The 26,165-nt window shown below is 55.2% G+C and overlaps 1 protein-coding gene across 5 annotated transcripts in view; it reads right to left on the reverse strand.

Moving 5' to 3' along the window:
- Positions 1 to 26,165, reverse strand: part of POC1A (POC1 centriolar protein A) — a 79,681-nt gene that overhangs the window by 39,018 nt on the left and 14,498 nt on the right. For 4 of the 5 annotated variants that reach the window (XM_049862864.1, XM_049862867.1, XM_049862863.1 and 1 more), the window contains exons 3-9: positions 25,249 to 25,420; positions 24,655 to 24,834; positions 23,148 to 23,255; positions 22,692 to 22,807; positions 15,864 to 15,997; positions 5,093 to 5,161; positions 1,943 to 2,041 (exon numbers count right to left, since the gene is read on the reverse strand). In XM_049862864.1, the coding sequence (XP_049718821.1) occupies positions 1,943 to 2,041; positions 5,093 to 5,161; positions 15,864 to 15,997; positions 22,692 to 22,807; positions 23,148 to 23,255; positions 24,655 to 24,834; positions 25,249 to 25,420 (878 nt within the window). Of the gene's footprint in view, positions 1 to 1,942; positions 2,042 to 5,092; positions 5,162 to 15,863; positions 15,998 to 22,691; positions 22,808 to 23,147; positions 23,256 to 24,129; positions 24,357 to 24,654; positions 24,835 to 25,248; positions 25,421 to 26,165 lie in introns of those variants that run through there. The other variant, XM_049862865.1, reaches the window with a different exon arrangement.

A 26,165-nucleotide genomic window follows, 5' to 3' on the forward strand; every position in this document is an offset into this window, starting at 1 on the left:
GCTTGACAAGCCACACAACATTCTTACAAAACGGGCATCTGTTAGGAACCCAGACATGGCCCAATCCACCAGGAACCCGCTCTGGAGTCCTCACCCCAGGGAATGGCTGGTCCCACCCCACCCATGGTTCTCCTACCACTAGGACAGCCCCCTCCTCGCCATACTCTTCCTGCTGCCAGACCAGCTTCATTTCTGGACTTCCTTCTGAGGCAGGAGTTATTGCAGTGATTCCCAACTGGGGACAACTCTGTCCCCCCAGGGGACATCTGGCTATGTTTGGAGACACTGTTGGTTGTTACAACTGGGGAAGTGGGGTGCTACTGGCATCTAGTGAAGAGAGAACAGGGATGCTGCTGACCATCCGGCAATGCACAGGGCAGCCCTCGCAACAAGGATTACTTGGCCCAACACAGGAATAGTGCCACTGTTGAAAACCCCGGGTGTGGACAGAGCTGGAGAGGGCAGAAGCTCATGGGATTCACAAGCTCCTAGGACATGGCTGCAGTGCTCATGGGCTCCTTGGGGCGCCAAGCCACCCTGGCTAGCCTCCATGGAGCCAGCCACCAGATATTATCTCAGCTCCAGGGAAGCCCTTGGGCAGGAAGGGTGAGGACACAAGTCAGCTTCCCTTCCACCCTCAGAAGGAAACCCAACCACTAAGCAGTGTTTTAAAAACAAGGTCTCCTGTTGACCTAGGAATCCTGGGATCAGAGAGGGCCCTGGGATCAGAAAAGGCCCCGGAAGAGTATGCCCTGTGCTGTGTATGTACAGGCATGGACGTGTGTCTACAGGAGGCCCACCTAACTTGGAGTCTCAAAGGTACATAGGACAGTTAAGGACAAAGCCCTGATCTAAACAAACAATTTAGGATTAACCAGCCACGCTGTGGCTTAGCACAGCTCATCTACGTTACATATGGGGTCCTCAGAGCCTGCTTGTTGGGGTGTTTAGGTCCCATTATGGAGCTGGAGGCTTGGTTAGCGTGAGTGGCTACTTCGCCTATGACCACACAGCCAGGCCTCAACCCCAGTTCTCTGACCTCAAGACCGCATCCTTTCCCCTATGTGAGCCCCAGGTGGTGATCCCCAGCGGGCGGAGCTGTGAGGACAGTCCTGCAGGGTTACATGGGGGGTAGGGGAGGGAGATACAATCTGTTGGAGCCAAAGAAAGTCCCAGGGTAGACGCAGGAGACTTCCTGGCTCTATTCTGGGCTCCAGCCTTGACTTCTGGGGGATTTGGAAGAGCCACTTCCTATTGTTCAGGCCTGTGTCCTTGCCTGGGGGAGGCCATGCTGCCTCTGAGGTCTAGGCGGGAGAGATGTCAATAGGCTATGACCACAGGATCTAAAACCCTCAGGTTCCAATGTCTTCGGTTTTATACTTCTTTCAGCTGAGGCACGAGTGCCTTATTCAATGCGACCGTGGCAGTTATCAATTCCCCCCAAATATTCGTCCAAAAATATTGTTCAGTATTTTAACTCAGGAACACCGCATGCCCTCTACCAACAAAGGTTCTAAAAACGGTTCATGGCTGAGGAACTTCCTACTCTTCAAGGTTTGAAAAAAAAAAAAAGGAAGTGAGAGCAACATGGCCTTTCCCACTGGTCCCAGCTGTGGCTTCAGGCCCCGCAGCCCAGGGCTTCTATGAGAAAGGTCTTTCAATTCCTCAGCCCTCAAGCAAGCATCAGCACGTGCCATGGAAACAACCCCTACACCTGGGCACCCAGCAGCCCACTTCAACAGCCTCTTTATGTCTTGTTTGTTCATTCTAGATTTAAAACAAAGCATCACAAATGTCAAAGTATTGTTTGGCAGTTGACAAGATCTTACCAGGCCCCCTTCCTCCCCTCAACAGTCTAAGCTCTAAACCCCCACCATCTCTGAGCCCACAGCTGTTCACCAGCCTCCAAAGTCACAGGGTTCAGGACGCTCCTGCCACTTACCAGATTCCCAGCAGAACTGGCCAGCGTGGCTGGGGGCCTCTGTACTTTTACAGCTTCACCATAATCAGCAATATCAAAGTTACTCTTCCAAACCATTACCTGCCAAGACCAAGAAGCACACAGAATCAGAAGGAGAAAAGGCCCTCGCCAGTCTACTCCACCTACAAAATGGCCCAGGGGCCACCCCCAAAGTCTGGGCCAGTGACGGGAGAGCGGCCCCACCTGAGACCCTGACTGCAGGACCCACCCCACCTCCACGACCCCATGGCTTCTTTGACAGGCCTCAAGAGGATCTACACGTGCCACCAAGATGGAGTCATTGCCTTTGCACTTGCTGGTCCCTGTGCCCAGGGTACTCAGAGCCCCAAGCTTCACACTTCTGTCTCCCCCTCAGGCCCAGGTCTCCACCTCAATTCCACCTTCTCAGAAAAGCCTCCCTGACCACCCTATTAACTTTTATCATAGCCCCTCTTTATTTCCTTCACAGCCTCAAAGTTGGTAGCTCTTAATCCATTTCTTCCTTTTCCTGATTTAACATTTGTCTCCCCTACTACTCGAAGCTCCTGAAGGTAGTGGCTTGCCCTCTTACACTGTGAGAAGTGGTTAAGACAGGCTCCAGGCCAGACCACTGGGGTGAAGAGCCTGGCTCCATCCCCTACTGTGTGACCCTAGGCAAGTGACTCGACCTCTCTGTGCCTCAGTTCCCTTGTCTCTGAAAAGGAGATCGTCCTAGTTCCTACCTCATAGGGTTGCTGTGAGGCTCACAGAGGGTGGCTTGACACAGATGCCGGTGCCCAGGGAGTACTCAGTAACATAAGCCATGACCACAAAGGCTAACCTCAGCCACACAAAGTACCTCCCCCATGAACATCTTTCTTTAAACAGGATCATGTCCCGAGACTCCTCTAACAAAAGCCCCGAGAGGGACACATCTTCCTGGGAAGCAACGAGTTACCCCGCTGGAGGGCTATTGGCAACACGACACTGTGTTCTTCTAGGGCTGTATCCAAGATGGCCAACACGAGCCTTTTAAAACAGGAATTGTGGAGCTTGGTCAGAGGTCCATAGAAACCCACCACATCTGCACAAGATGAGACCTCAGGGTACCCAGGCAGGCACTCCCCGTCGGGACATGTCCAGGAGCTGGTTTCTTTGGGAGGCTCCTCAGCACTCCAAGAGCAGCCCGCTGTTCACTGCGCCCCGAATGATGGGCACTGAGGTCCCTCATTCTTTACCATTGCAAAGAGCATCAACACATACCTTATTTCTAGGGTCCCTGTGTGACATGCAAATCTAAGTGCTGAATAAATGCCTGGGAGTGGAAGGCTTTCTAGCATGTGTGAACAAAAAGGCTCTCAGAGCAGATTTTAAAATAGCAGCCACGGAGCTGCCTGAAGAGGGGCCAGGGTGGGCAGAAGCTTACATTCCACCAGGCTGCCTCTTGTGCTACGTGAATTTCTTCTGCCATGACTTCATCTGCTGTGTGCATTTACTGTACTAGTTTCCCCAGACTTCTAAGCAATGAGCCAAAGGTCTCCCCTTTGCCCTCCTCCTCCCCTGGCTAGCTAGCGTAGGAGCTGGTGCTCACGTAGAAAGACACCGCGTCTCTACCCAGGCTGTACTCAAAAGGCCTCAGATCCCCCTTTGCCTTGCTGTTGTTAGGTGCAGTCGAGTTGGTTCCAACTCATGGTGAACTCATGTACAACAGAATGAAACACTGCCTGGTCCTGAGTCATCCTCACAATCATTGCTATGTTTGAGCCCATTGTTGCAGCCACTGTGTCAATCCATCTCGTTGTGGGCTTTCCTCTTTTTCATTGACCCTCTACTCCACCAAGCATGATGTCCGTCTCTAAGGACTGGTCCATCCTGTAACATGTCCAAAAGTATGTAAGACAAAGTCTCGCCATCCTTGTTTCCAAGGAGAATTCTGGCTGTACTTCTTCCAAGGCTGATTTGTTTGTTCTTCTGGCAGTCCTTTCAATATTCTTCACCAATATCATCATTCAAATGCACCAATTCTTCAGTCTTCCTTAGTCACTGTTCAGCTTTCACATGCATGTGAGGCAACTAAAAACACCATGACTTGGGTCAGACACACCTTAGTCCTCAAAGTGACATCTTTGCTTTTTGCCACTTTAAAGAGGTCTTTTGCAGCAGATTTGCCCAGTGCAATTGAACCCAAAGTAAATCTGAGGCTGGAGCTGGGTTCACTATAAAGCCAGCGGGATGTTCCCGAGCTGAGGAGTCAGAGCTATGAGGCCCAGTACACTGGGAAGAACATTCTCGGTGACTCACCAGGTTGACAGAGGCTCTGAGCAGCCACCCCTCCACCTGCCTCAAGACAGCACAGTTCTCTGGATGAGCAGCACTGGATGGGCACTCTGGAGAGATTTCCAAAAAGCCTCTGGTCTAGGCTCTGGGCTAGACCCCAGGGGCAGGGTGCTCAGCCCAGGAGATGGTTCCTTGGTGCTCAGCAGTCTGGACAGAAGGTACCAGGGCACAAAGAATGATTGGGGGCTGGAGGGGAGAACGTGGCCTCTGCCCCTCAGCCAGTGCACAACTGTTGGCGAGCAGACGGAGGCAGATGATGGGGCAGAGGCTCCCAGGTCAGGGGCACAACTCTGGAGTTAGAGGGGCCCCGTTGCCTGACCAGCTTTGCCACCTGCTGAGACTCAGCTTCCTCATTTACAGAATGGGGTGATGAGGGTGCCTGCCCATAAAGCTGCCACGAGGACCGAAGGAGGTAATGCGTGGGAAGCTCTCACCACATGGGCCACATTATCAGGCCCGCAGTAAGTACTAATCAGTATTATTTAATCGTTCATTTATAACCAGGAAAAAAGGAAGTTACAAAAAAAACTTTTAACTTATTCATGGCAATGATAGCCCCAGACTCCTAACTCACGTGGTTTGGGTAATGAGGGGTTTGAGATGCTGTCCCGGGGTCACTGCCTGCAGAAGACCCAATCTGGGGAGGTGAGGGCCCTGGGTCTGAGTGCCCCACCCCAAGCTTCATCAGGGCTTTCCAGGCTGTGGAAAACCACCTAAGGCCAAAGCTGGTAAAATCCAGCCTGTCCCCAAGATGGCCTCTGAATCAGCTTATCTTATCAGGATCAGTTAAAATTCCTTGGACCATTCTTTACTTACTTGTTCATCAGAACCTCCAGAAGCAAAATACTCCCCTGTTCTGGAAAAGGCAACAGTGGTGGCTGGTCCCTGTCAGAACACGCAAAAAAGAACAAACACCAAAGGTCACTCTAAATTCTCAATGACTAGAAGAACACTAGAAGCTCCTGAATGAAAGTACCAGCCCACAGCCCTCTGCAGCCTCTGGCCAAGGAGCCTGCGTGTTGGCAAGGCCAAGTTCTAGGGCTGAGATCTCTGTCTCCAAGCCCAGCTAGCAAAGGCCAGGCCCTGAGGCCTGGGGTCACGGGTGGGCACTATTCCCACTTCCCCAGTGAGGAACTGGAGGTCAAAGAGGGCACTGGTTTGCCCCAGGCCACAGCACTGGGACCAGGACTCGGGTCCCTCTGACCCTGGGCCATGCCCCTGCTACACCACCCTGCTGCTGAGCAGAGAACTGGAGAGCCCCAAGGAGGAGCCAATGGCTCAGAGAGAGGCAGGGCAAAGTCAGGGAGCACAGGTGCCATGGAAACCAGAACCAGGGCAGGGAAGGAGACCTGCACAAGGGAGTGACATGACGTGTCCCTCTGACGTGTGCGTCACCTTCCTCATGTTAGGGCCCTGGGAGATGATCCTATTCTGGTTTCCCAGGGGCTGAAGGTCTGTACGACCATCTGAAAGGATGCCAGGCCCGCGCCAGGCCGTGCTCAGCGCTCGGCGCTGTGAGGGGCAGTGAGCACAGCCAGGCATGGGGCTCCTTCCCCATGCCTGAAATCCATGCCACCATCGGCAAAAACACTACCAACTATCTCTTCCGCCCACTCAGGCTTTTATTGTGGCCAGTCCCTAGCATTCCCCAAGCAAACCAGATAGGAGGTTTGTCCCTAGATAAAGCAGCACAGCCGCTGTCACAAGGCCACCATGGTTTCTCCAACACAGGGAGTCCCGGGCCCCAGTGGCCTATGAGAGGTGCCCCCAGCAAGGGGGCCGAGGCTGAACCGTGAATGAAAGCAACACTGGGAAGCACCTTTTACCAATTCCAGAAAATACCAGACCAGTTTGGGGCTAGAGAAGGGACCCTGAGGAAGGTTCAGAGGTCCCAAAAGAGATGAGAGCTGTTGCTTGGGCTCAGGCACACTGGGCAGGAGGGGACGTGCCCCCTACACTTCCAGAAACCACCCATTGCTCCCCCTCTGAGAGGTAACCATAATAGAGGTGATGAAGTACAAGTAAGTACAACACCAGCTACCACTGGGTGCTCGGGCCGGCTCAGAGCACCTTACCTGCATTAACCCACTTCGTCCTCAGAGGACGTTTCGTGCATTTACCCTCCCCAAGAGTGACATGTCCAAGTGCGGGGAGCATGGCCTGAGAAGACACGAAGACAAAACTCCCAGCATGTGCCTCTCACCTGCCTTCTCTACACAGGGAGTCACAAGGAAGCTGAGGGTGTGCCCCAGCAGACCAGGAATCCGATGCTGCCATTAAGCAGGATAAGATAGATAGGAACAACACCCAGTAACATCGTGGAGTGCAAAATGCCAGGTGCAAGACATCACGGGCCGTGTGACCCTGCTTGTTGAACACTGGCCTGAGTGTGGACGGGGCAGGCTGTATGTCACTCGGTACCCTTCCTGCAGCAGTCGACAAAGGGTTAACAGGACTTATTAAGGCAAGGGATGAAACGTCAGGAAACTTCTACTTGATTCTCTACAATCTGTAATTTTCCACACTTTGAAAAAAATTTTTTTAACAATGACTATATGGTGTTGCTACATTAATATAAAAAGAAACCACAGAACTATTTTCATTTTGAGGAAAAGCAAAGAGGGAAGAAAGAAAAGGGACGGAAACCAGTATGTGGAGCGCCAATAAAGATGGGCTCTCTGCCTGCCCAGAGCTCGCTGAATAATGGCAGGTTTCCAGGAAGCCACAGCAAGTAAGTGACCAAACAAATACCCATGGGTTGCTCTCCTTTCCCGTCATCACTCAACCACCTGATGCCAAGTTGGGAACAAGATGCTAGAGGTAGAGCCACGGCAGCAGTGGAACCACTGAAGAATGAGGCCGCCAGGAGTCCGGGCCAGAGAGCCGGTGCTAGGAGCCCTTCAGGCAAGAGGGGCTGCAGCCCAAGGCCCAGGAAACTCCAGGATGGAGGGAGCAACATGCACCGTGTGGGGAATCTGGAGATGCGAGGCCTCCGCCCTTCCCAACACCCCTGTTCACCACTAAGGGGCCTGGCACCCTGTCCTTCTGCATTCCTAGAAAGAGCGGCCTTCCACACCAGCCCCTGCACTTCTAGGGTACACGCAAGAAGAGGCCAGCCAGCCCTGGGCTTCGCTGAGGGGCAGAGCTCATGTGGCCTAGAATGTAGACGTGACTCTCCACTCCAACGTGCTTCACACTCCCTGATAATCACGGTCCCAACCCCTCGGCTTGGCCTTTGAGGTCCCAGACAGCCTAGTCCCCTACCGCCCTTCCTGTCCCCCTTACCAACATGCTGGCCACACTGGACTGCTCACTGCTCCCCAAATGCTGTAAGCTAGAAACATTCTCCTCCTTCTCTGTTCTGTAGCTCCCTGTGCCGAGCTCTTAATTCGGTCCTTTCAATCTTTCTCAGCTCTAAACAAGTTTATTTAAAGCTACAATCTTGCCTCTGATTACCACCTTAATAGACCCCACAAGTTCCTAATATGCAATATTTTCACGGTCATTAACGTCCCAATTTTTTGTAATTTCCACTGTGACGTCCCCCTTAACCCACTCATTATCTAGGAGACCATTTCCAAACCCTGGGGGCTTGAGGGAGTCTCTATCACTAACAGTGACCAGATCGATACACACGCTTTGAGGCGGTTCTGGCCTCATGGCGGCTTATTCCTTTCATGTCATTCATCATTCTTGATGCATCCAGGGCACCAGCTCAGGCCAGGGACGTTGCCAAGTTGGTTCTTCCCACAGGTGAGTCCTAGGTGCTTGGCAGTGACTCCTGACTGACTCTGAGCAACAGCTCTGCAATCCCGCTCCCTGGCTGGGCTTTCAGCAGTGTGGATTCCATCAGCTCTCGGTGGTTGGTGCTCTCCTGCCAGAGGCCCTGGACGCCATCTCCTCCAGGCCAGGTCCACAGCAGGGACGCCCCACAGGGCTGTGCTCCCCAGCTTGGACAGCTCAGAGTCTTCTGTGAGATGCTCCTGCCTCATTAATCCTGAGCCCTGAATGCAGCCCAGCCTCACCTGTCCTCCTAACCAGCCACACTTGCCCCTCGAGTTTGGCTAGACCCACACCTAGTCATTCCAGTGCACGCTGTCTCTCCCTGACCACCCTCCATCCCAAGGGACCCACAATGTCCGCTTTCTTCACTCACACAAGCTCTGTAAGAGCAACACAAATGAGCCCAGGGTGATTCGATCCCACCAACTACTGGCTACACTCACTCTGCTGCCCCCAGCACTTTTCTAGACCTCTCTGCTCTCCTCACCCTCTCCCCGCAATGCACTGAACTCCTGCACAACTGAATTCTGCCCACTGTTCCCCACAACAGCCACACTGAAAAAGGCCCAGCCAGGCACCCCCACCCTACTGCCCCTCACAAGGGTTCTAAAACGTTCTTTTGTTGGCTGTCATGTGCACGGTCTGCCAGTGAACAAACAGGGCTGTCACACCACATAATCCCTGAGTCGGGGTAACGAGGAGTAGACACGATTGATGCTGTGACAAGCAGACATGGAGACCCAGGAGGCCGGAGGTCGTGGCATGCACGCTCTGATCTCTGACCCCAGGTTCAGGCAGAGAAAACCCAGCCCAGCCCGCTGGGCTGCTCTTTCCTCAGGTCCCTACCGAGGAGGCTCCTGTGCTCCTCCTGCACTTGACTACTGAGGTCTGCGGTGTGCCCAGCACAGTGACCCAGGGGCTGGGGTTTTGTCTGAGTGGTGGCCCACAGGACCATCACAGCCCAGGGGACAAAGAAGCAGCCTCTGGGCAGGAGCTGCTGCCCAAGAACACCCAAGCTCTCTCCCAACCTTGGCTGAAGACACTCACTTCGGCCCTCAACCCTGCGCTGCTGACAGGGGACGGAGGGACAGGCTGACTTCCTGGTTCCTCAGGGTGAACTGAAAGAGCTACCCCACCCCCTTCATGCCCTCTCATCTCTCCCAGGAGATGCCTAGCCATCCAAGCTAGACACGAGGTGCCTGAGCATCGAAGTAAGCCTCCAAAATGACAAGAGCCGCAGAGTGCTCGACAAACAGGGACGAGAGGTACATTTTCAGAGTGTCTTTCTACCCGGAGTGCCTCTTCTCCCAAAGGGCAGCCTGCACGCCCCTGCCCCTCTGTGCAACTCCCATCCTCTTCCTCAAGGGGAGCCCCCTTTGTTGCTACTTCCCCGCCTCAGCCAGCATGGCCTTGGTGCTCAGTAAACACCTGGGGGTCCTGCCCTCTGAGCCCGTGATTTCTCACCAAGCTTCAGAGCATGGTCCCTCACACATGGCTCAGGTGCAGCCTCCAGGTCTTTAGCGATGGCTGCCGACCACAGTGGGCCATGTGCCCAACCATCCCTGTGCCACTCACTCTGTGGCGACACGCTCACCTACTGCGCAGCCATAAACACCAGACTTAACTCCCCACCCACATTCCACCCACCGAACTCTCCCAAATAGCTCAAGGGGGCTTAAACTACAGGCGCGTGGCTCGAGAATATGTTTCAGAAAATACAGAAAATAAATCTGTATTTCTAGTACACTGCCCCCACGCGTGCCACAGAGACTGTGAGGACCTCGCTCCAGGCACGAGGCTCTGAACGACAGCTGCAGTCGGTGGGAAAGCCCTTCCCTCTCCCAGCTGGTCTCCCTTCTGTAAAATGAGGGGCGAGGCAGGAAGAAGAGGCTCCTCGGCAGCACCGACATCCCAAAGTCTGTTCAACCCACAAGAAGCAGGGACTCCCCTTCGTCCTGCTTGTCACGGCGCCACCGATCCAGAGCCTCAGAAGGGTACTTGTACCTCCAGTTGCTCCGAGCCAGCCCCAGGGCTGTCACCTGAGCTTCCTGATCCCTGGCCTGTACTCCAGCAGCTGTTCCCCAGAGAAAATGACTGGTGACCAGGGCTAACACAGGGGCACTACAGACAGGCCCAGAGACCAAGGCGCCAGCCACGGCACAGCCACAAACCGTGACAATGACCCTCGAGCCAGTGGTAGGGGGCAGCTGATGGGACAAGCGTGTCTGGGTCAGGGGAGTCACCTCAGCCCCCTCACCAGGAGGAGAGATGTCAGGAACTGCACGATGAAAGGAAAGCCAAAGCAAGAGAGTATTCTGGGGGAGAAGAGATCAACTCTGAACAAAATTAAAAGCCACACATCTCCCCAAGAGACTCCATGGGTGGGTGACAGGAGAGGAAACAGGCATTCTCCCATTAACGGGGCAGCTAAGTCACCATGGACAGCCCCACCGCGGACTCATTTTCGTAATGAACACTGACTGTCCATCACCCACTCGGTGGCAGGGCCGCGCCCGAAAAAGAAACTCCTAATGGTCTTATAAAGAGTTCCCACGAAAACAGCATCAGATCACTTTCCAAGAGCTGTGAGGACCTACTGTGTGCCAGTCTGGTACTGAGCAATTTAAACATGTCATCTCTTACTAAGAGGCAGATACAGAGATGTCAATCTCAGAGATGAAGAAAGAGGCTCGGCAAAGCCAAAATCCTGCCAATGTCACCCAGTAAGAGGCAAGGCTGGGAATGGTCTGACCTCACTGCCCACATCACTCCTTCCCAGTCGGCTGCCTCCCTGAGGTCAGGATGATTCCACTGCACAAGATGGGGGCTCCCATGGGTTTTCAAAGCCAGAAACAGGCAGGTACAAGCTGTTTGTTCCTGGGAACACTGGGGTGTTTCTATAGAAGGCTGGGCATCACCACCCACCAGATGCACAACCAAACGTACCTTGGCACTCAACCTCAGTCAAAGAAGGTGCTGGCAAGGTGCCTGGGGCAGGCTCTTCACCAGCCCCGGTGTTCCCAGGCGAGAAGGCTGAGGAGGGGGGCCCTGCTCCATATCCACGGAGGCAGCATCTCCCTGACCTGACCATTCTCTACCCAGGACAGGCAGACTCGGGCTAGAGGTGGAAGGGCACCCCACCTCTCGGCCCCAACAGGCTCCTCTACCCGTCCTGCCCCTGGTAAAGGAAAGGTGTGCTGTACCTGAAGCCACCCCCACCTCCTGCCAGTGCTGAGCTCACTCACCATCAGAGCAGCAGGGCAGCTGATGGTCCAGGACCCATGGAGGTCAGCCAGCAAGGGCTCCAGCTCTCTGCTCACTACCCAAATCACTCAGCCACACTCGCCCTGTGGAAGCTTCTAAAGAGTGCCATGTGCCCCAGCTGCAGCCACAGAGCTCTATTCCTGGCTACAGCACACATGGTGTCGAGGTCCCAGCCTGCGGGAGCAGGAGACCCTCTCAGCCCCAGCCGCATCCCTCAATAGCCTTTTGTAATTTAAGAGTCCCGGAGCCAGGATAGCAGGAGAGTAGCGTCGGAATTTTTTAGATGACTTCAGGGAACTTGTAAACGACGCTCAGTTCAGGCACACAAAACAAACCTGTCTAAAGACCCCTGAAGTAGGCTGATGGAAAGTGTGGCCAATCGCAACGCCAGAGAATCACCAAGCTGCCACAGGGTCAGACCCCTGGGCTGATGAGCTGCCCTCCCACCCCTAAGGCCAGCACATAGGTCCAGCCCAGGAGACCCAGGGCCACGGTGGACGATCCTGTCCTTAGCCTGCTAGCACACAGTAGTTCCTTGGTCCTGGTGCCTCCATGCCCGTAGGAGACAACAAAAGGAACGTCAGGAAAATGTCAAGCCTCAGCACAGACAAGAGAGTGGCAGCCAACAGCATGCCTCCGTTGACCCTTCTGTCTCCACCTCTCCTACCCACGCCCCCCAGGGGAGGGCCCGGGTGTATGTGCAACAAGTGGGCTCTCTTGGGCCACCCTTGCAGTAGGGCATGGAAGTGTAGTGCCAGCGCCCAGAGCCCCTCATTTCAAGTCAAGGCCAGCCTCGCCTCAGCAGCAGTTCCCTGTGGCTGGCTTCTCTGCTGGCCTCTGCCCCGCAACCTGCTTCTCACAGAGTGGAAATGGAAGTACGAGGTAGCTGCTGCTCCATTGGCAGAAAAACTCAGCGGCCCTCCCTCCCGTCTGGGAACTCCCACAAGCAGGTCCTCCAAGTCCAAGCCAAAGTTTCACAGGTTACCTCCTGCTGGGGCGTGCAGAACACAGCGGCCACAAGGCCGGGTGGCATCCACACAGACCGGCGATCTAAAAACAGGAGTGAGATCATAACTCAACTTTTAAAAGCCATATGTGCAAACAAGTGAGCATGGTGGAAATGGCAAAGATTTGAGTACTTGTTCCAACTGTCGGCCTAAGCCATGTGAGACTTCTGTAAGTCTAGACCTCTCTCTGACCCTCAGTTTCCCTGTCTGGACTCAAAAATACCTTCAAATTTTCCCTTTCTATCTATGAGACAATCCTTTGACACCCAGGACCCACTCTGAAGCCCTGCAGCTGCCCAACCACAGGATTCAGGAAGTGGCTGGTAGCAGATACGCTCTATCAGGCACTTGGTCACCAGGCCCGCGTTACATCGCGACCTACCGGAGCAGAATGCCAAGTCACCAAACAGCCAAGCTGTGCATCTCCCTGGACTCTGTGAGTGGGGAGTGCATGAGCACTACCCACCCACTACCAGGTGTAGGAGCCACCAGTGCAGAGCACTAATGCAGAGCCAGGCACAGCTCTAGCCCACTGTCAGCCTCACTTCCAGTCGGACCCTCCCCCAGGGCTCAACAGAAGGTGACATGTACCCCCAAAGGGTCAACGCGGCCTCAAAGAGCTTCCCAGAGATGAGCCAACCAGCCAACAGCATCTTTCACAAACCCTCATGAGTCCTGGACGTCCTCAAACATGCTGGGTCATATGTGGCTCCACCTTCAGGGATTTCTCTCTCCCCTCAGGGCTGAGTGAGCAGCCCCTACTCTTGGTCATGGACCTCCACAAGCACTAAGCATTTAGCCCAGCTGGCGGGCTCTTTATTTTAACCAACTGACCAAATTAAGGCCGCTCTCCCGTACTACCCATCCTTAGGAAGCCAATATCGGGTGACTGAATTTCCCTAAGCCCAGGGGCAGAGCCAGGCCAGACAAAGGAGCCACAGCAAATCCTGGCAAACCTCAGTGCCAGGGTTGCCAGGTTGGGGCCACAGGGAGTGAGCTGGGCTTTATTTGGGGTAAATAAGGCTTTCAGCCAGCCCTCCTTCACACACACTCACGCATTCGCACCAGCTCCAAGACCAGACTCTTCAATCATGATGACACTTCCACATCAGTGGTAAGCCCCCAAGAGAAAATGCTCTCAGTGTAGCGACCCAGCTCTGCAGAGGAGCAAGGAAAAGTGGGTCAGGTCTGCCTACGTCGGGCACCTCTCCACTGGGGCCAGCTGTGGGAACCAACACGGAGCTGTCCACCAGTCGTGGGTGCACAGCAGTCTCCCCATGGGTCTCGAAGAGAGGATGAGGAGAATGAGGAAGCAATCACTGTTCTCTGGAAAGAGACAAGGGATTATGGTGAGCACAGGGATGGAGTACAGTCAGAGCAGCCCTGGCTGGGCTCCCTCCTTCCTGAATCAGTCAGCAGAACCCTCAGCAAGCTGGTGTAGGGCGGCATCACCTGCAGGCCCAGGGGCTCCCACATCTGGCACCTGCAGTACCCTGCAGTGGAGCAGGGTGTCACAGGTATCCCAAAAGTAAGAGCCCCTAAAACCTGTGGCAAACCACTGCAGTGTCTGTATTCAACAATAACTTTGGAGGTAGGGGCAGAAAAAAATGTGAGCCTCGAACACCGGCTCCCATTCTCCTCTGAGCTGCACCCTATGGGACAGATGAGGGTCAGCCTCTTCGCCACATCCCCCAAGCACCTTGTAAGGCTCAACCTGCCTCTGCCATTCTCTTCTCTCACCTCATACTCTCCCTTCGGCTCTGTCCACCTCCCCAGGGAGTCGCCTACTCCCTAGGCTGGGAACCCCACCCAGTACCCAGCACAATGGGGCGAGGAGTGAAGAGGGATGGACAAACAGATGGCAAGACCAACAGAAATGAACTTTTTTCTGCTTTCTTCTGGGTACTGTGAGCTCAGTACCCTGAAGAAACAACCCAGCATTTCCACAGCCACTTCCCAGTCTCTACACCCTACAATGCCAGCTATCCCTCTGCTGTGTTTCCACGCTTCCAGGCTCAACAGCAGACAAGCAACCGTGCAAGAAGATGCCCCGGGACCTCCATTTCGCTCCTCAGGGAGCACAATGTCAACGCGTTGTCCTTTGTGTGCTCCCTTAGAGAGCACATCCGAGTGGGCACAGGGCCAGAGGGAGGCGGCTGGTTAGAGAGCCCTCACAAGAAGAGAAAAATTGCCAGGGGATCACTGATGTGCATCTGTTTGCACCTTGTTTTTGTGTATTGCTTTTTCTCTTTGGAGAGGAGTGTGGAGAGGTAGCAAGATGCACATGGTTTTCAAAAGCCCTCCTGGTAATAAGATCCAAGACTAGTTGAACGCGAGTCTAAATAATCACCCTGCCAAGGAGTTAACACGGGTACCTCCCCAGCAAGGGGGATTACATGCTTGTGACAAGACCAGCTGTCCCTCCAGCCCAGCCGTACCTTGTGTCTGGCTGTGCCGGCCTACCCAGTGTAAACAGCCCACTAGCCCCGCACACCACACGGGTCTCTGACAGGGAAGACTGAGGTCATCACAAACCTGAGGGCAGAAAGTGGCCTCCAGGCCCTACGGCAGCAAGGGGAAGGAAGGCCCTGGCCCCCAGCCATGGCCAAATGGCCCCCATGTGCCCTATCTCGGATGGCAGGGGATCCACAACGACAGCTCAGAGAGCCCTAGGATGGGCTCCCCACATCCGGCCACCCCACCCAGGATCCATGAACACACCTGGCCTCACTAGCCCTCAAGGGCCTGTCCTCCACCTCTATCCTGCCTGCCTCCTGCTTAGCAGGAGACGGCTCAGCCACACTTCCTGAGGGAGTGTGTGTGAGAGGCCTGAGCTCAGGCCAGTGGCTAGGGAGAGCCCCAAGCAGCCCAGCTCAGATCCCCAGGAGCCCACGCAGCCTGGCCACAACCCATTCAGAGAGTCCAGGGCCCCAGATACTTTGGTGACGGCTGCTGAGAAATAAAGCTTTTGCTCCCTTGATTCAATTCTAGGAATTCTCCGAACAAAAAATACACAAGAGATTCCACTCCTTCACACCAGCCTCTGCCAAACACTTGTCATTGTCTTTGTCTCCAAAGGCATCGATGTCTAATTCTCGCAGAACCCTCAGGGGACCCCAGTGGCGACTTGGGACATGGATTTCAGGGTTCAACTCAACTGCAGGGCCATGGGATTTCTGAGGCCATTAGGGGACAGATCCATTTAAACTTCCCTGGGAGGAAGTTTGCTAACCATGCCCAGATGCCCCCTCCCATCTCTCCCACTATAACTCCTGTACTTCCTTCTAAGGGGCACCAGTACCAGGCCCCACGCTTCTGCCCGAGGTCACGGGAAAAGGCCTCTGTCCCTCCTCCCTGCAGGTCTTATGGGTGGCAAACCCGTTTCCACATCTCACATCAATGCCTAGGCTGTGAGGGCACCACAGCAGCTGTCCCCAGTGGGCTCCAAGGGAAGGCCACCTGAGGTGCACAGGCCTCAAGAAGGCACCTCCACCTCGCTCCATGCTGTTTGGCACCAGTCCAATGCCCCTCACCTGGTGCCCATGGAGCGTGTAGAGCAGCCGGCCCTCCATCAGGTCCAGGATCTTCAGGGTTGAGTCGCTGGAGGCCGTGATCAGGTAGTTTCCCGAGGGGTGGAAGGAGAGGGCGTTCACCGCTGCGCTGTGCACTAGGGGGAAGGACATCTGTCAGGTGCCGTCCCGATGCCCAGGGAGCATGGCCGGAGCCTGCGGATGGGCAATCAGGGCCAAGAGAGGCTCAGGGCCTGGCTGTGACGAGGCTGGGCCAGGGTTGCCTTTGCTCAGAGGAGCTGGGAGAGCCCCACAAGGATTTCCTGGGAGAGCAGCATGATTGGAGAGAACAGAAGATTCCTCCAGAGCCGAGGGCAGGCAGCCAGGGACGGAGGGCAGGCAGAGGCACGTGGCGCAAGGCTAGAGAAAGTAAAGATTCCTCTATCCTCTCCCACTACAGCGAGCAGTCAAACTAGAGCAGAAAGAGTGCTCAAAGCTAGCATTTAATCTGTCTTATATACTGTTACTTTAGGGAAACCAAATGCAACATAAATACTAGTTGCTATCAATCGATTCCAACTCATAATCGACCCCATGTGTGTCAGAGTAGAACTGTGCTCCTCAGGGTTTTCAATGGCTAATTTCTCAGAAGCAGATCCCCAGGCCTTTCTTCTGCAGCACCTATGGGTGCACTAAAACCATCAACCTTCATTTAGCAGCCAATTGCTTAACCGTTTAACTCTAAAGGTTGCTGTTAGGTGCCACTGAGTCAATTCCAACTCAAAGCAACCATACAGAACAGGGTAGAACTTCCCCATAGGGTTCACTAGACTGATCTTTACTGAAGCGGGTCGCCAGATCTCTTCTCCTGCAGAACGGCTAGTGGGTTCAAATCACCAATCTTTTAGTTAGTAACCCAGTGCTTAACCACTGTACCAACAAACCCGTTGCCACTGAGTCGATTCCGACTCACAGCAACCCTGTAGGGCAGAGTACAACTGCCCCATAGGATTTTTTTTCTTTAATCTTAAAAGAAGCAGACTGCCAAGTCTTTCTCCTGCGCAGCTGCTGGGTGGGCTTGAACCGCCAACCTTTAGGTTAGAAGCCAACTACTTAATCACTGAGCTACCAAAACCCGCTGCCATCGAGTTGATTCTAACTCACAGCGACCCCATATGGTTTCCAAGGCTATAAATCTCTACCACAGCAGACCGCTACATCTTTCTCCTGGGGAGCAGCTGGTGGCTTCGAACCTCTGACCATTTTACTTAAGATCGCTTTAGCCACTGCACCACCAGAGCTCCTTTTCCTTTTTTCTCTCTGCCTCTGCCTCCACCTCTGCCTCTGCTGCCGCCACTCGTGCCTCAGGCTACCGCCACCACCCCCTCTGGCCTGCGAGCTCTCCTCCTTCATCTGGCACCAACCACTACCGCCACCACTGCTGCCATCGCGCTGCGTCTCCACGCTGTGCGTCACCACCCCTGGCTCCGCCCCCACTGAGCTACAAAATAAAACAAAAAAAAAACCCCGTTGCCATTGATTCCAACTGATAGAAACCCTATAGGACAGAGTAGAACTGCCCTGTAGGGTTTCCAAGGAGCGGATAGTGGATACGAACTAACGACCTTTAGATTAGCAGCCTGAACTCTCAACCACTGTGCCACCAGGGCTCCTTAAAGGTAACATACCCATTGCCGTCGGGTTAATTTCGACTCGGGCGGTCCACATGAGGATAAAGTAACTCCACAGCCAATACAAGGGCCGTTGGCATCTCAGCAGCTGCAGAGGGAGACCCCGGGGCCTCCACACCCATTACCACAGGTGTGACCCCGCCATGTCACAGGTGCCATAAACATAAAGGCGAATGCTAAAACCACCCCTTGTCCTGGCACCATGAGCTGCAGGAACTGCTGCAGAACTGGGAACCACGTCGGCCACGGACAGTCCTCAGGAGAGCCCACAGCTGATGCACCATGCTGGGGGCTGTGGATGCATGTTCCCGAGCACACTTGGGCCTTACCTAACGTAATATTTATATCTGAATGCCCTCAAGAGTCAGCAACTCCAGGAGGCCGCCTGGAGAGGGGCTGACAGGTCTAGGCAGCCAGCTCCTGGGGGCTGAGTACAGAGGCCCTCAGTCCCATGCTCATACTGCACTTGAGCCACAGAGGGGGGCAGGACCCAACAGCCACCAGTGTTTACCAAGCTGGGGGCATGCCAAGCAGGGGAAAAAAGCCACAGCCAACCAAAGATCAAACAGACGCCACAGACAGAAGCAGAAAGACTATTAGAAATGCATAGAGTGGCCATCACTCCTCACGAGTGGACGTGCAAACACGTGTGCACAAGCAGAGAGGGATCCGGAGGGAAGCCCTAGACAGAGAGCAGGGGTGGCCTCTGGGGAGGACAGGCACGGGGCACTGCTAATTTTTACTGTGCCTGTTTCCAAAATACTTAATAAAATACGGTAAAAACCATGAGTACAGTCACATATGATTACACAACTGAGTGAGTCATTAAAAGAGAACCCTCACCCCCTAAGAGTGTGTTGCGCTTGGGGAGGCAGGAGCACGGTTAGCCCACCTGGCCTTGCAGGCTCATGCCTCTGGTAAGCCGGCCGGTGCCCGAGGAGGAGATGCCTGTCAGGGGCAGGCCCTCGCCACAGAGGGTTCAGCCTACTTGACCTGGGGTGGCTTTTTGTGATGCACAGCTGGCATCACCAGTGACACAGCGGCTTCGAGTCTCCAAAGGGCTCTGGATTCATACAATGAGGGTGCTCTGATGCCAGGGGTAAGGGACACCCAAGATATCCCTCTTTCCAAATGCATGTCAGTGCCCATTTTAGGAATGGGGAGGAAATAGCCAGCGAGCCACTACTTCAGGTGAGACAGGGCACTGCCTCCAGATGAACCCTTTCCAGCTGAAAACTCCAAGGAAAGGGTCAGGCTGTGTGGGCTACACAGCTGCCTAAAAACGCTCCAAGACCCTATATGGGGTGGGGTGAGGGCCCAGGGGTGCATTAAGGGCAAGAGTTCTGACTCCGGCTTCTGGAGAGGGCCAGGCCAAGCCCTGTGGACAGCCAGCCAAGGAGACAGCCTCTCCCAGGAAGCCGGGGCACAGAAATGGCAGGAGTCATCACAGTGTAAGGAAGTGGCACAGGATGTGGACACAGTGCCAGACTTGGAGGCCCTGGGCTAGTGACCAGGTTCACAGCTTTCCAGCTGTGTGACTATGGGCAAGTCTCACACGCTGCCCACCTGTTAGGGAGGAGGAGCCCTGCCTGGCTGACTGCTAGCCTGTCACCGGACAATGGGCTGGCCTGTGCCGGTGCAGCACAGAGCACGATGTGGTTCCGGGGAGGGGGCTGCAGCTCAGATGTCTGAACAGTCTTAACATGGGCTTGGAGCATACGGAGCCTCGCCCACCCCCATGGGGATTGGATCTCCCAGGGTTCCACCAGCACCTCCAGCTCCTGGAAGAGCTGGGAGATCCGAACTGCTCCCCCCAGTGAGAGGCCAGAGCCCAGAAACTCCTTGTCTGAGAGCAAATGACACCAAAAAGCCCCCAGCAGGCATTGACTCCAACAACTCCAACCTGGGACAGGACGGGCCCTCCATGGAGTGTGACCATGGCTGCGGGACACAGGCAGACAGGGGCTTGTAGCCACACACTGCAGTATCGCTAGCTAAAAAACCTCTCAGAAGAGCCCATCAGCCTCACATGCCTAAAGCCCACTCAGGAAGTTTCCGGTGCACATTCAGGGTCACTAGGGGTGACACGGATGTCACCGTGTCCTTAAAATCTCTCCTGGGTTTCCTAGGGATCAGGGACAGCAAACAGCTCAGGTGTCACTGCCAGAGGGCTGGGGGCCCTTCTTGGGAAACCGGCTTCTGAACAGACCCCACTGCATTTGCAGGGTGGGACAGCTGTTGCTGATCGGGCCGGGGGTGCCTCCAGGGAGAGGGCTTCAGCCACAGAGCTCTCCAGAAGAGCCCCTAGACCTGATCGACCCAGCCAGGTACCTCCATCAGCAAATGAGCTCAGCTCACCCAGGCTCTCGTTGAGCCCTCGAGGTGAGCCGAGAGGCTATGGATCCGTTTGCTGTCAAGCAGGGCTGCGGGGGGGCCCAGCTGTGTTTACAGGGTACTCTAAGCCCCTCTAAGCCTCTGGTCTAGACTAGAACAAGACGCTGCAGCTCAATGAGTGGCTCCATCTGTCACAGGAGGAAAGGACAGCAGCAAAGCAGGCTGAACCCTCACAGCAGAGCCGACAGCCACATGCACCTGGGGCTCACTGAGGACAAGGCCCTGGTGCTTACTCACCCAACCATGACCTCCAGGGCATTGCCAGCCATCGAGCGCCTGCTCCTGTGAGAGCCCGAGGGACCTCTCCCCAGCACCCACCACTCTCCTTGACTGCTCTGCCTCACACTACCCTCCTGACCACCAGTTTTATGAGATCCCACTTTCCTTCATTCCCTCAGCTCTGTCCCTCCCAGCCCTCCACCGCTGGGAGATGGGGCCCATACCCCTCACTCTGGCTGCTTTGTGGACCTTTTCCTTCCGCGACCCCTCAATTTCAGGGGGCCAGGCTGTGGCCTCCGTCCTTCTCTTGTCCCAGAGTCAGCATTTGCCTCTACCTAATCTCCAATTCATGCCCCCAGCCTGACCCCTCCCCCACTCTCATGTCCAGCCCTCACTTGGACATCAGGCATGGACAGCCAGCACAGTCACCCAGGCACATTGGCCCTCTGCCCCAGCCAATGATCTGAGCTGCCGTCCTCTCAGACGCCCCTCATCCCTTTGCTCCTCAAGTGATGGCAACAGTCCCAGCACTGCCTTCCAGCCATGTCCTTGGACTTCAGGCCAAAGCAAGGCATTCAAGGCCCTCCCCCATGGGTACCAGCTGCTACACCCTGCTCACACCAGAGACCCAATCCATCAGATAGGCCTGGACCCTTCCAGGGTCACCAGAGATCCTTTCTCCCAAAGCCACAACAACCAAGACTCATGTGGAACGAACCACATGCCCAGCACTGTATTAGGATCCTCATGTGGATTCTGCCGTCAGTTCCACGCAAACCTCATGAGCAAGGCACTATCATCATGCCTTTTACAGATAAAGAACACAGCAGCCTGTGCTCCTTCCCTTCCCACCTCTCCCTGTCCAAGCCCCCGCCCCAGCTCACACTCAGAGGCTGGCGTGCCCACCCCGCACTCCTCCGCACCTGCCCACCTGCCCCAACTCCCAGCCCTTAAGTCAGGCCTGGTCCAGAACAGGAGAAGAAAGGCCTCTAAGCCTGCAGGAGGGAAGGGAGAGGCACAGCCTCCACGTGGATGCTGCCCTGTCAGAAGCCTTTCTTTGAAACGAATAGCCTCAGTGACAAACCCCAGGGCCAAATATTTCAGAAAGAATTGGTTCTTGTGGCTGGCTCCTGCCACCTGGTGGTAGTATTGGGTACTGCAAACCTTGACCAAGCGGGCTGCCCTCCCCAGGAGACCAGAGTCCTGGACACCAGGGCTGTGACTCTCAGCATCATCAGTGCCATCATTGTCACTAACACTGTACCTGGTTCCTGTTCTGTGCAAGCACTCTAAGGTCTTGATGTGGACTATTCAATAATCCTCCCAACACCACCTGTGAGACAGGTCCTATCACTGTCTAGGGAGCCTAGAGGAGTCAAGTGACCTGCCCCAGGTTGCACAGCTAGCAATGCCAGAGCAGGCAGCAGAGCGCACCCCCCACCACATGCTCTTCAAGAATGGGCTCTTCTCCACCTTCTTGGGAGGTCTGCTCACCTCCACTACCCTCAAGAAAGTGCCAGCCTCTCCTACTGCCAGTCAAGCGTCTGAGAATCAGCCAGGAATAGGGCTTGCGGGAGGTGTGTATGTGGGCGGGCAAAGCTCAGCTCAAGCCCCACACCTTTGTCCAGCCACATCCTTCCCATTTTCAGGTCTGAATTTTGGAAATGGTGTCCCAAGCCAACAACCACTGTTCTTCGCACAACTCCAGCTCTGTCTCTTCCCTGGTTGGTCTCAGCCCTGAGCGCACAGTCTGCCCATCCCTGTTCTGCCCGCTGCACAACTCCCGATTCCTCCTATAGTCCCTCGCCAGCTTCCTAAACCCAAATCCCATCGCCAGCATTGGGGGCCCTCATCACCCTGCCCAGCCATACTCACTCAGCAACCCCCAACACCTTTGGCTACCTCACCCTCATCACACTCAAGCCCCCTCTCCCAACCTGGAGCCTGACAGCAGCCCATGTCTACTGTCCTGCCTTCCAAGAGCTACAACTGAATTGGGGGCAAAGCCCTGGGTCTGGCTCCTAACCTGGCCTCTAGCTAGGTCCACCCTTACACAATGGCTCATGGACCCACATCTGTGGAAGACACCATGGGGCCAGAGGTGGCCATGGTCCCAACAACAGTGACCTCTGTTGACAGCCCTGCCCCTTCACCACAGATCACCTGGGGAGGGCAGAGCCTCCATTACCGAGGGTGAATGGTATGGGCAGCTCCTGAGAAGCCTAGCGGAAACTTGAAGAGCCCTGGCCAGATATTCACTGAGGCCCCTGTCTGGCCCTGCAGCGAGCATGTGGCTCTGCCGCTTGTGGGCGGGCATCAAAGGACCTGGCAGAAGCCAGGCAGCACCATGCCCACCTTGTGACCACAGTTCCAAGCCAGGACAGCCATGCCACAGACTACCCACCCCTGGAGATCCCCACAGGCCCAGACTCTACCCACTCACCAAGGCCATCCTCAGGCAGCACAGGCCATTTAAGCACCACGGCAATAAATCAGACCCCTGGTACCAGCACGGCCCCATGGAACCAAGAAGCCAGCAGACACTCACGCTGATAATGCTGCAGCAGCCGGTGAGTCCGGACATCCCACACCTTCACTGTGTTGTCCATGCCGGCAGCAGCAATACATGTGCCGCTGGGGTGGAAGTCCACATAGGTGACAAAGCTGGAAAGACAGGGCAGCCACATGCCATAGGTCTTCCCTGGCCCCGAAGAGACGTGAAGGCGTCCAGTGCACTCCCATCCCTGTGCCTTGGCTTACGTTGTTCCCTCAGCCCAGAACACCCTCCCTCCTGCCACGTGTCTTAATAGGTGGCCAAGGGGCACCAAGGAGACACTGTGAATTGAGGTGGACTCACCAGGGACCAAGTCCCAGCATCACTTTTTAAAATACAAGTGGAGGAAGTGGCCTTCATACCCAAAGGGCAGCTGGGTAGCTTGGGGTTTCCAGTGATGGAGCCTTTTGCTTGAGGGTCCTCTTGGTGGGAGGGGGGTGGGGTACTCACCCGCCGTGCTCACAGTATGAGTAGACACACTCCCGGCTGGTCTTGTCCCACAGCTTGACAGTCTTGTCATCACTGGCAGACACAATGAGCCGCCCATCGGGGGAGAACCTGCACCAGGCAGCAGCAGTAAAGTCACAGATTAGCAGACAACTGGGCACCACACGCCATCTTCCATGCCATACCCTCCCCTGCGCTGCCCACAGCCTGACCCCAGCAACTGCCCTGGTCACACGCCCTGTTCTGAACCCAAGTGACCCTGGGCAAGTGACTTCCCCACACTGTGTGTGTGAGAGGCAAGAATGGGGTCCCTCACAGAGCAAGGTGGGCATGGAGAAGGATACTTTGTGAAAGCCCAGCACTGCACATGGCTACATGTGGCCAGCGCTGACCGCTAGCACTGTTAGCACTAAGGTGACTAAAATCCCACCATTGGCATCAGTATCCTGTACCCAGATCATCCCCCAAGCCTACCTTTGACTCTGCATCTGAGTTGGCAAAACAAGCTGCTGACAGAAAGGCAGGAAGGTCCTAAAGACCCACCACCAAGGCCTGGTGTGGCCCTGACACTCCCAATTTGCTGGCTTGGCCCTTCTGTTCTCAGGAGTTTGATCATAAGGCCCCTCAGTGCAACCGTGGACCTCCCAGAAAAAGGAAAGGGGGTCCCCAGGGGGACAGGTAACTTGTGTAGGGTCCCCAGAGCAACACAGTGCCACAGCCCCTGACCTCTGGCTCTCATGGCTTCCCGGTGTCCCCTAGCCACACCCCACTCCCCCCACACAACAGAGTGGACACATGAGAAAGATCTGTTGAAAGGAACAGAATAAGCTAGAAGTAGGCACATTCGTGTCTGCAATTCTCAAACCTTAAAAGGCCCTTCAGGTCACCTGGCTCCCTACCTCCAGAGTGCCACCCCCCACATCAAGGGGAGGGCCAGCCTTCAGGCCAACCACTCTCGGAAGTCTGTCCAGCACTGAACCCCTACCTGGAACAAAATCTCCCTTCAAGGAGCAGCACATCCCAGAGGAAAGCAGGCAAGCCTTCATGCCAGACAGACTCGAGTCCAAAGGCCAGCCCTGCCGCTTCCCCATGGTGCCCTGCGGTAAAACACTGTCCCGTGCTAAGCCTCAACTTCCTCATCTGCCAAGTGGAAACTGACCCCCTGTCTTGCAGGGCTGTGAGGAACAAGGAGTCACTGTACAATGGCAGTACTGACGCTATCATTACTTTTCTTGTTGCTATGGTTCCTAAGTGGCCCCTGTTGACTTGGCTTGGGCTGCATCAGCATGGGTGTCATGGCTGGCAATGGACTTACTTTTCGTGCATCATCTCACTAAAGCTTCCCAACAACTTACAATGTAGAACTATTATTGTTTTCTCACAGATAAGAAAACTGAGGCTCAGGGAGGTTAAAGAGTGGCTATGTAGGCTGCCCAGGGTCATGCTACTGACACCTGGTGGTCCCTCTGTACCCCCAGCCCCCAAGCTCTCTGGGAAGTTCCATGCTCACTTGGCACAGCGGACCCAGTTGATGTGCTGGCTCAGGGAGAACAGGAATTTCTGGCGATGGGTTGACCACACCTTGACTGTCTTGTCGTCTGAAGCCGTCACAAGGGACTGGCCATCGCTGCAGAAGTGGACGCTCCTCACCGTGGCTGTGTGCGCACGGAACGCCGTCGACTCACCTTTGCTGGGAGGACAGGCAGCCAGAGAGTCAGGAGACCACGGCAGCGACAGGGAGGCCCACAGGCACATAGATGCTCTCCCTGCCCTGCCCTGCCCTGCCGGGGCCCCTCCCAAAGTCAATCCAGGCTGAGTGCCCCAGTCCCCAAAAGACAGGCAGAGTCTATCCATCAGGAGCAGAGCACTGTCCCCACCATGCGCACTCAGCAGCAGGCCCCATAATCCCTCTGAGGACAGCCAAGGTCAGCTCAGTATTGCCCTCCTGACCTGAGGGGAGGGCCCCAACTTCAGCCCAGGCCTCTCATGGCCCCTCGTTGTCCCCCTGTGACCAGTCAAAAGAGCCAGGATGTGGACCTGGGTGAGGGTGGCTCTGGCACTGGCACCCCAGCCTCAGAGAAGCCCCTCAAAGTCTTGAACTCACACGTTGGGGACCCAGATGCGAACGGTCTTGTCACGGGAGCCTGAAGCAAGCAGGTGGCCCGAGGGCGAGAAGTGCACGCAGGTGATGGCGTCCTTGTGACCCGTGAAGCGATAGGCACGTGACTGGGGCTTCATGTTCCAAACCATGAGGCACGAGTCCGTGGAGCCACTGGCTGAGGAGAGTGGGTGACACTGGGGCCTTGGCTCTAGCAGGCCTGGAGCCTCCACCAGGATGGTGGCACACAGCCCCTGGTAGGTCCAGCTCTGCTTTCCCCAGCATCCTCTGTGCAAACTGGCCACAGGCACACCCTACATGTACTAGACAGCAAGACCTCCCAACACTGGGCACCTACCCAAGCCAATGGGCCTTTCATCACTGAGAGGGCCTGCCTCAATTTGGAGAGCCCCAAAACAGACCAAAAATGACTCCAGTTCCCTCTTAATCTACAGGTACCACGAGGCCAGCAGCCTCTGGCAGGGGACATTGGCCGTGGAATGAAAGGGTAAGCCTCGTCCATGGCAGCAGAAAGCTGCCACCCTGACAGCTGTGTATGAGCCCCCAAGCAGCTGGGGGGGCCACTAAACTGCTGCACAAAGCAATGGGGGCGACAGGGTGCCAGCTCTGCTCAACATCCTTCTCACTGGTGGGCATCAACCAGGTGTGCCCGTGCTGCTTGTGGATGACAAACTCGATAAAGACCCAAGGAAAAGGAGCAATTCTTTAGGCCCCTTCTACAGATCAGGTCCAACATGCAGCTGGGTACACAGGGAAAGCCCAGAACCCAGTCCCACCCTCAGAGGCTATGTGATCTGGCAAGGCTTCTAACTTTGCTGATTCTCACCCTCTGTGCATGTAAAACGGAGCTCTGAAGGCCAGCACCCAGAGAGCTGGCAGGCTAAAGCAAGACGTAGATCCAG

Source organism: Elephas maximus, chromosome 20 (genome assembly GCF_024166365.1).
Source record: "Elephas maximus indicus isolate mEleMax1 chromosome 20, mEleMax1 primary haplotype, whole genome shotgun sequence".
Taxonomy (NCBI): domain Eukaryota; kingdom Metazoa; phylum Chordata; class Mammalia; order Proboscidea; family Elephantidae; genus Elephas; species Elephas maximus.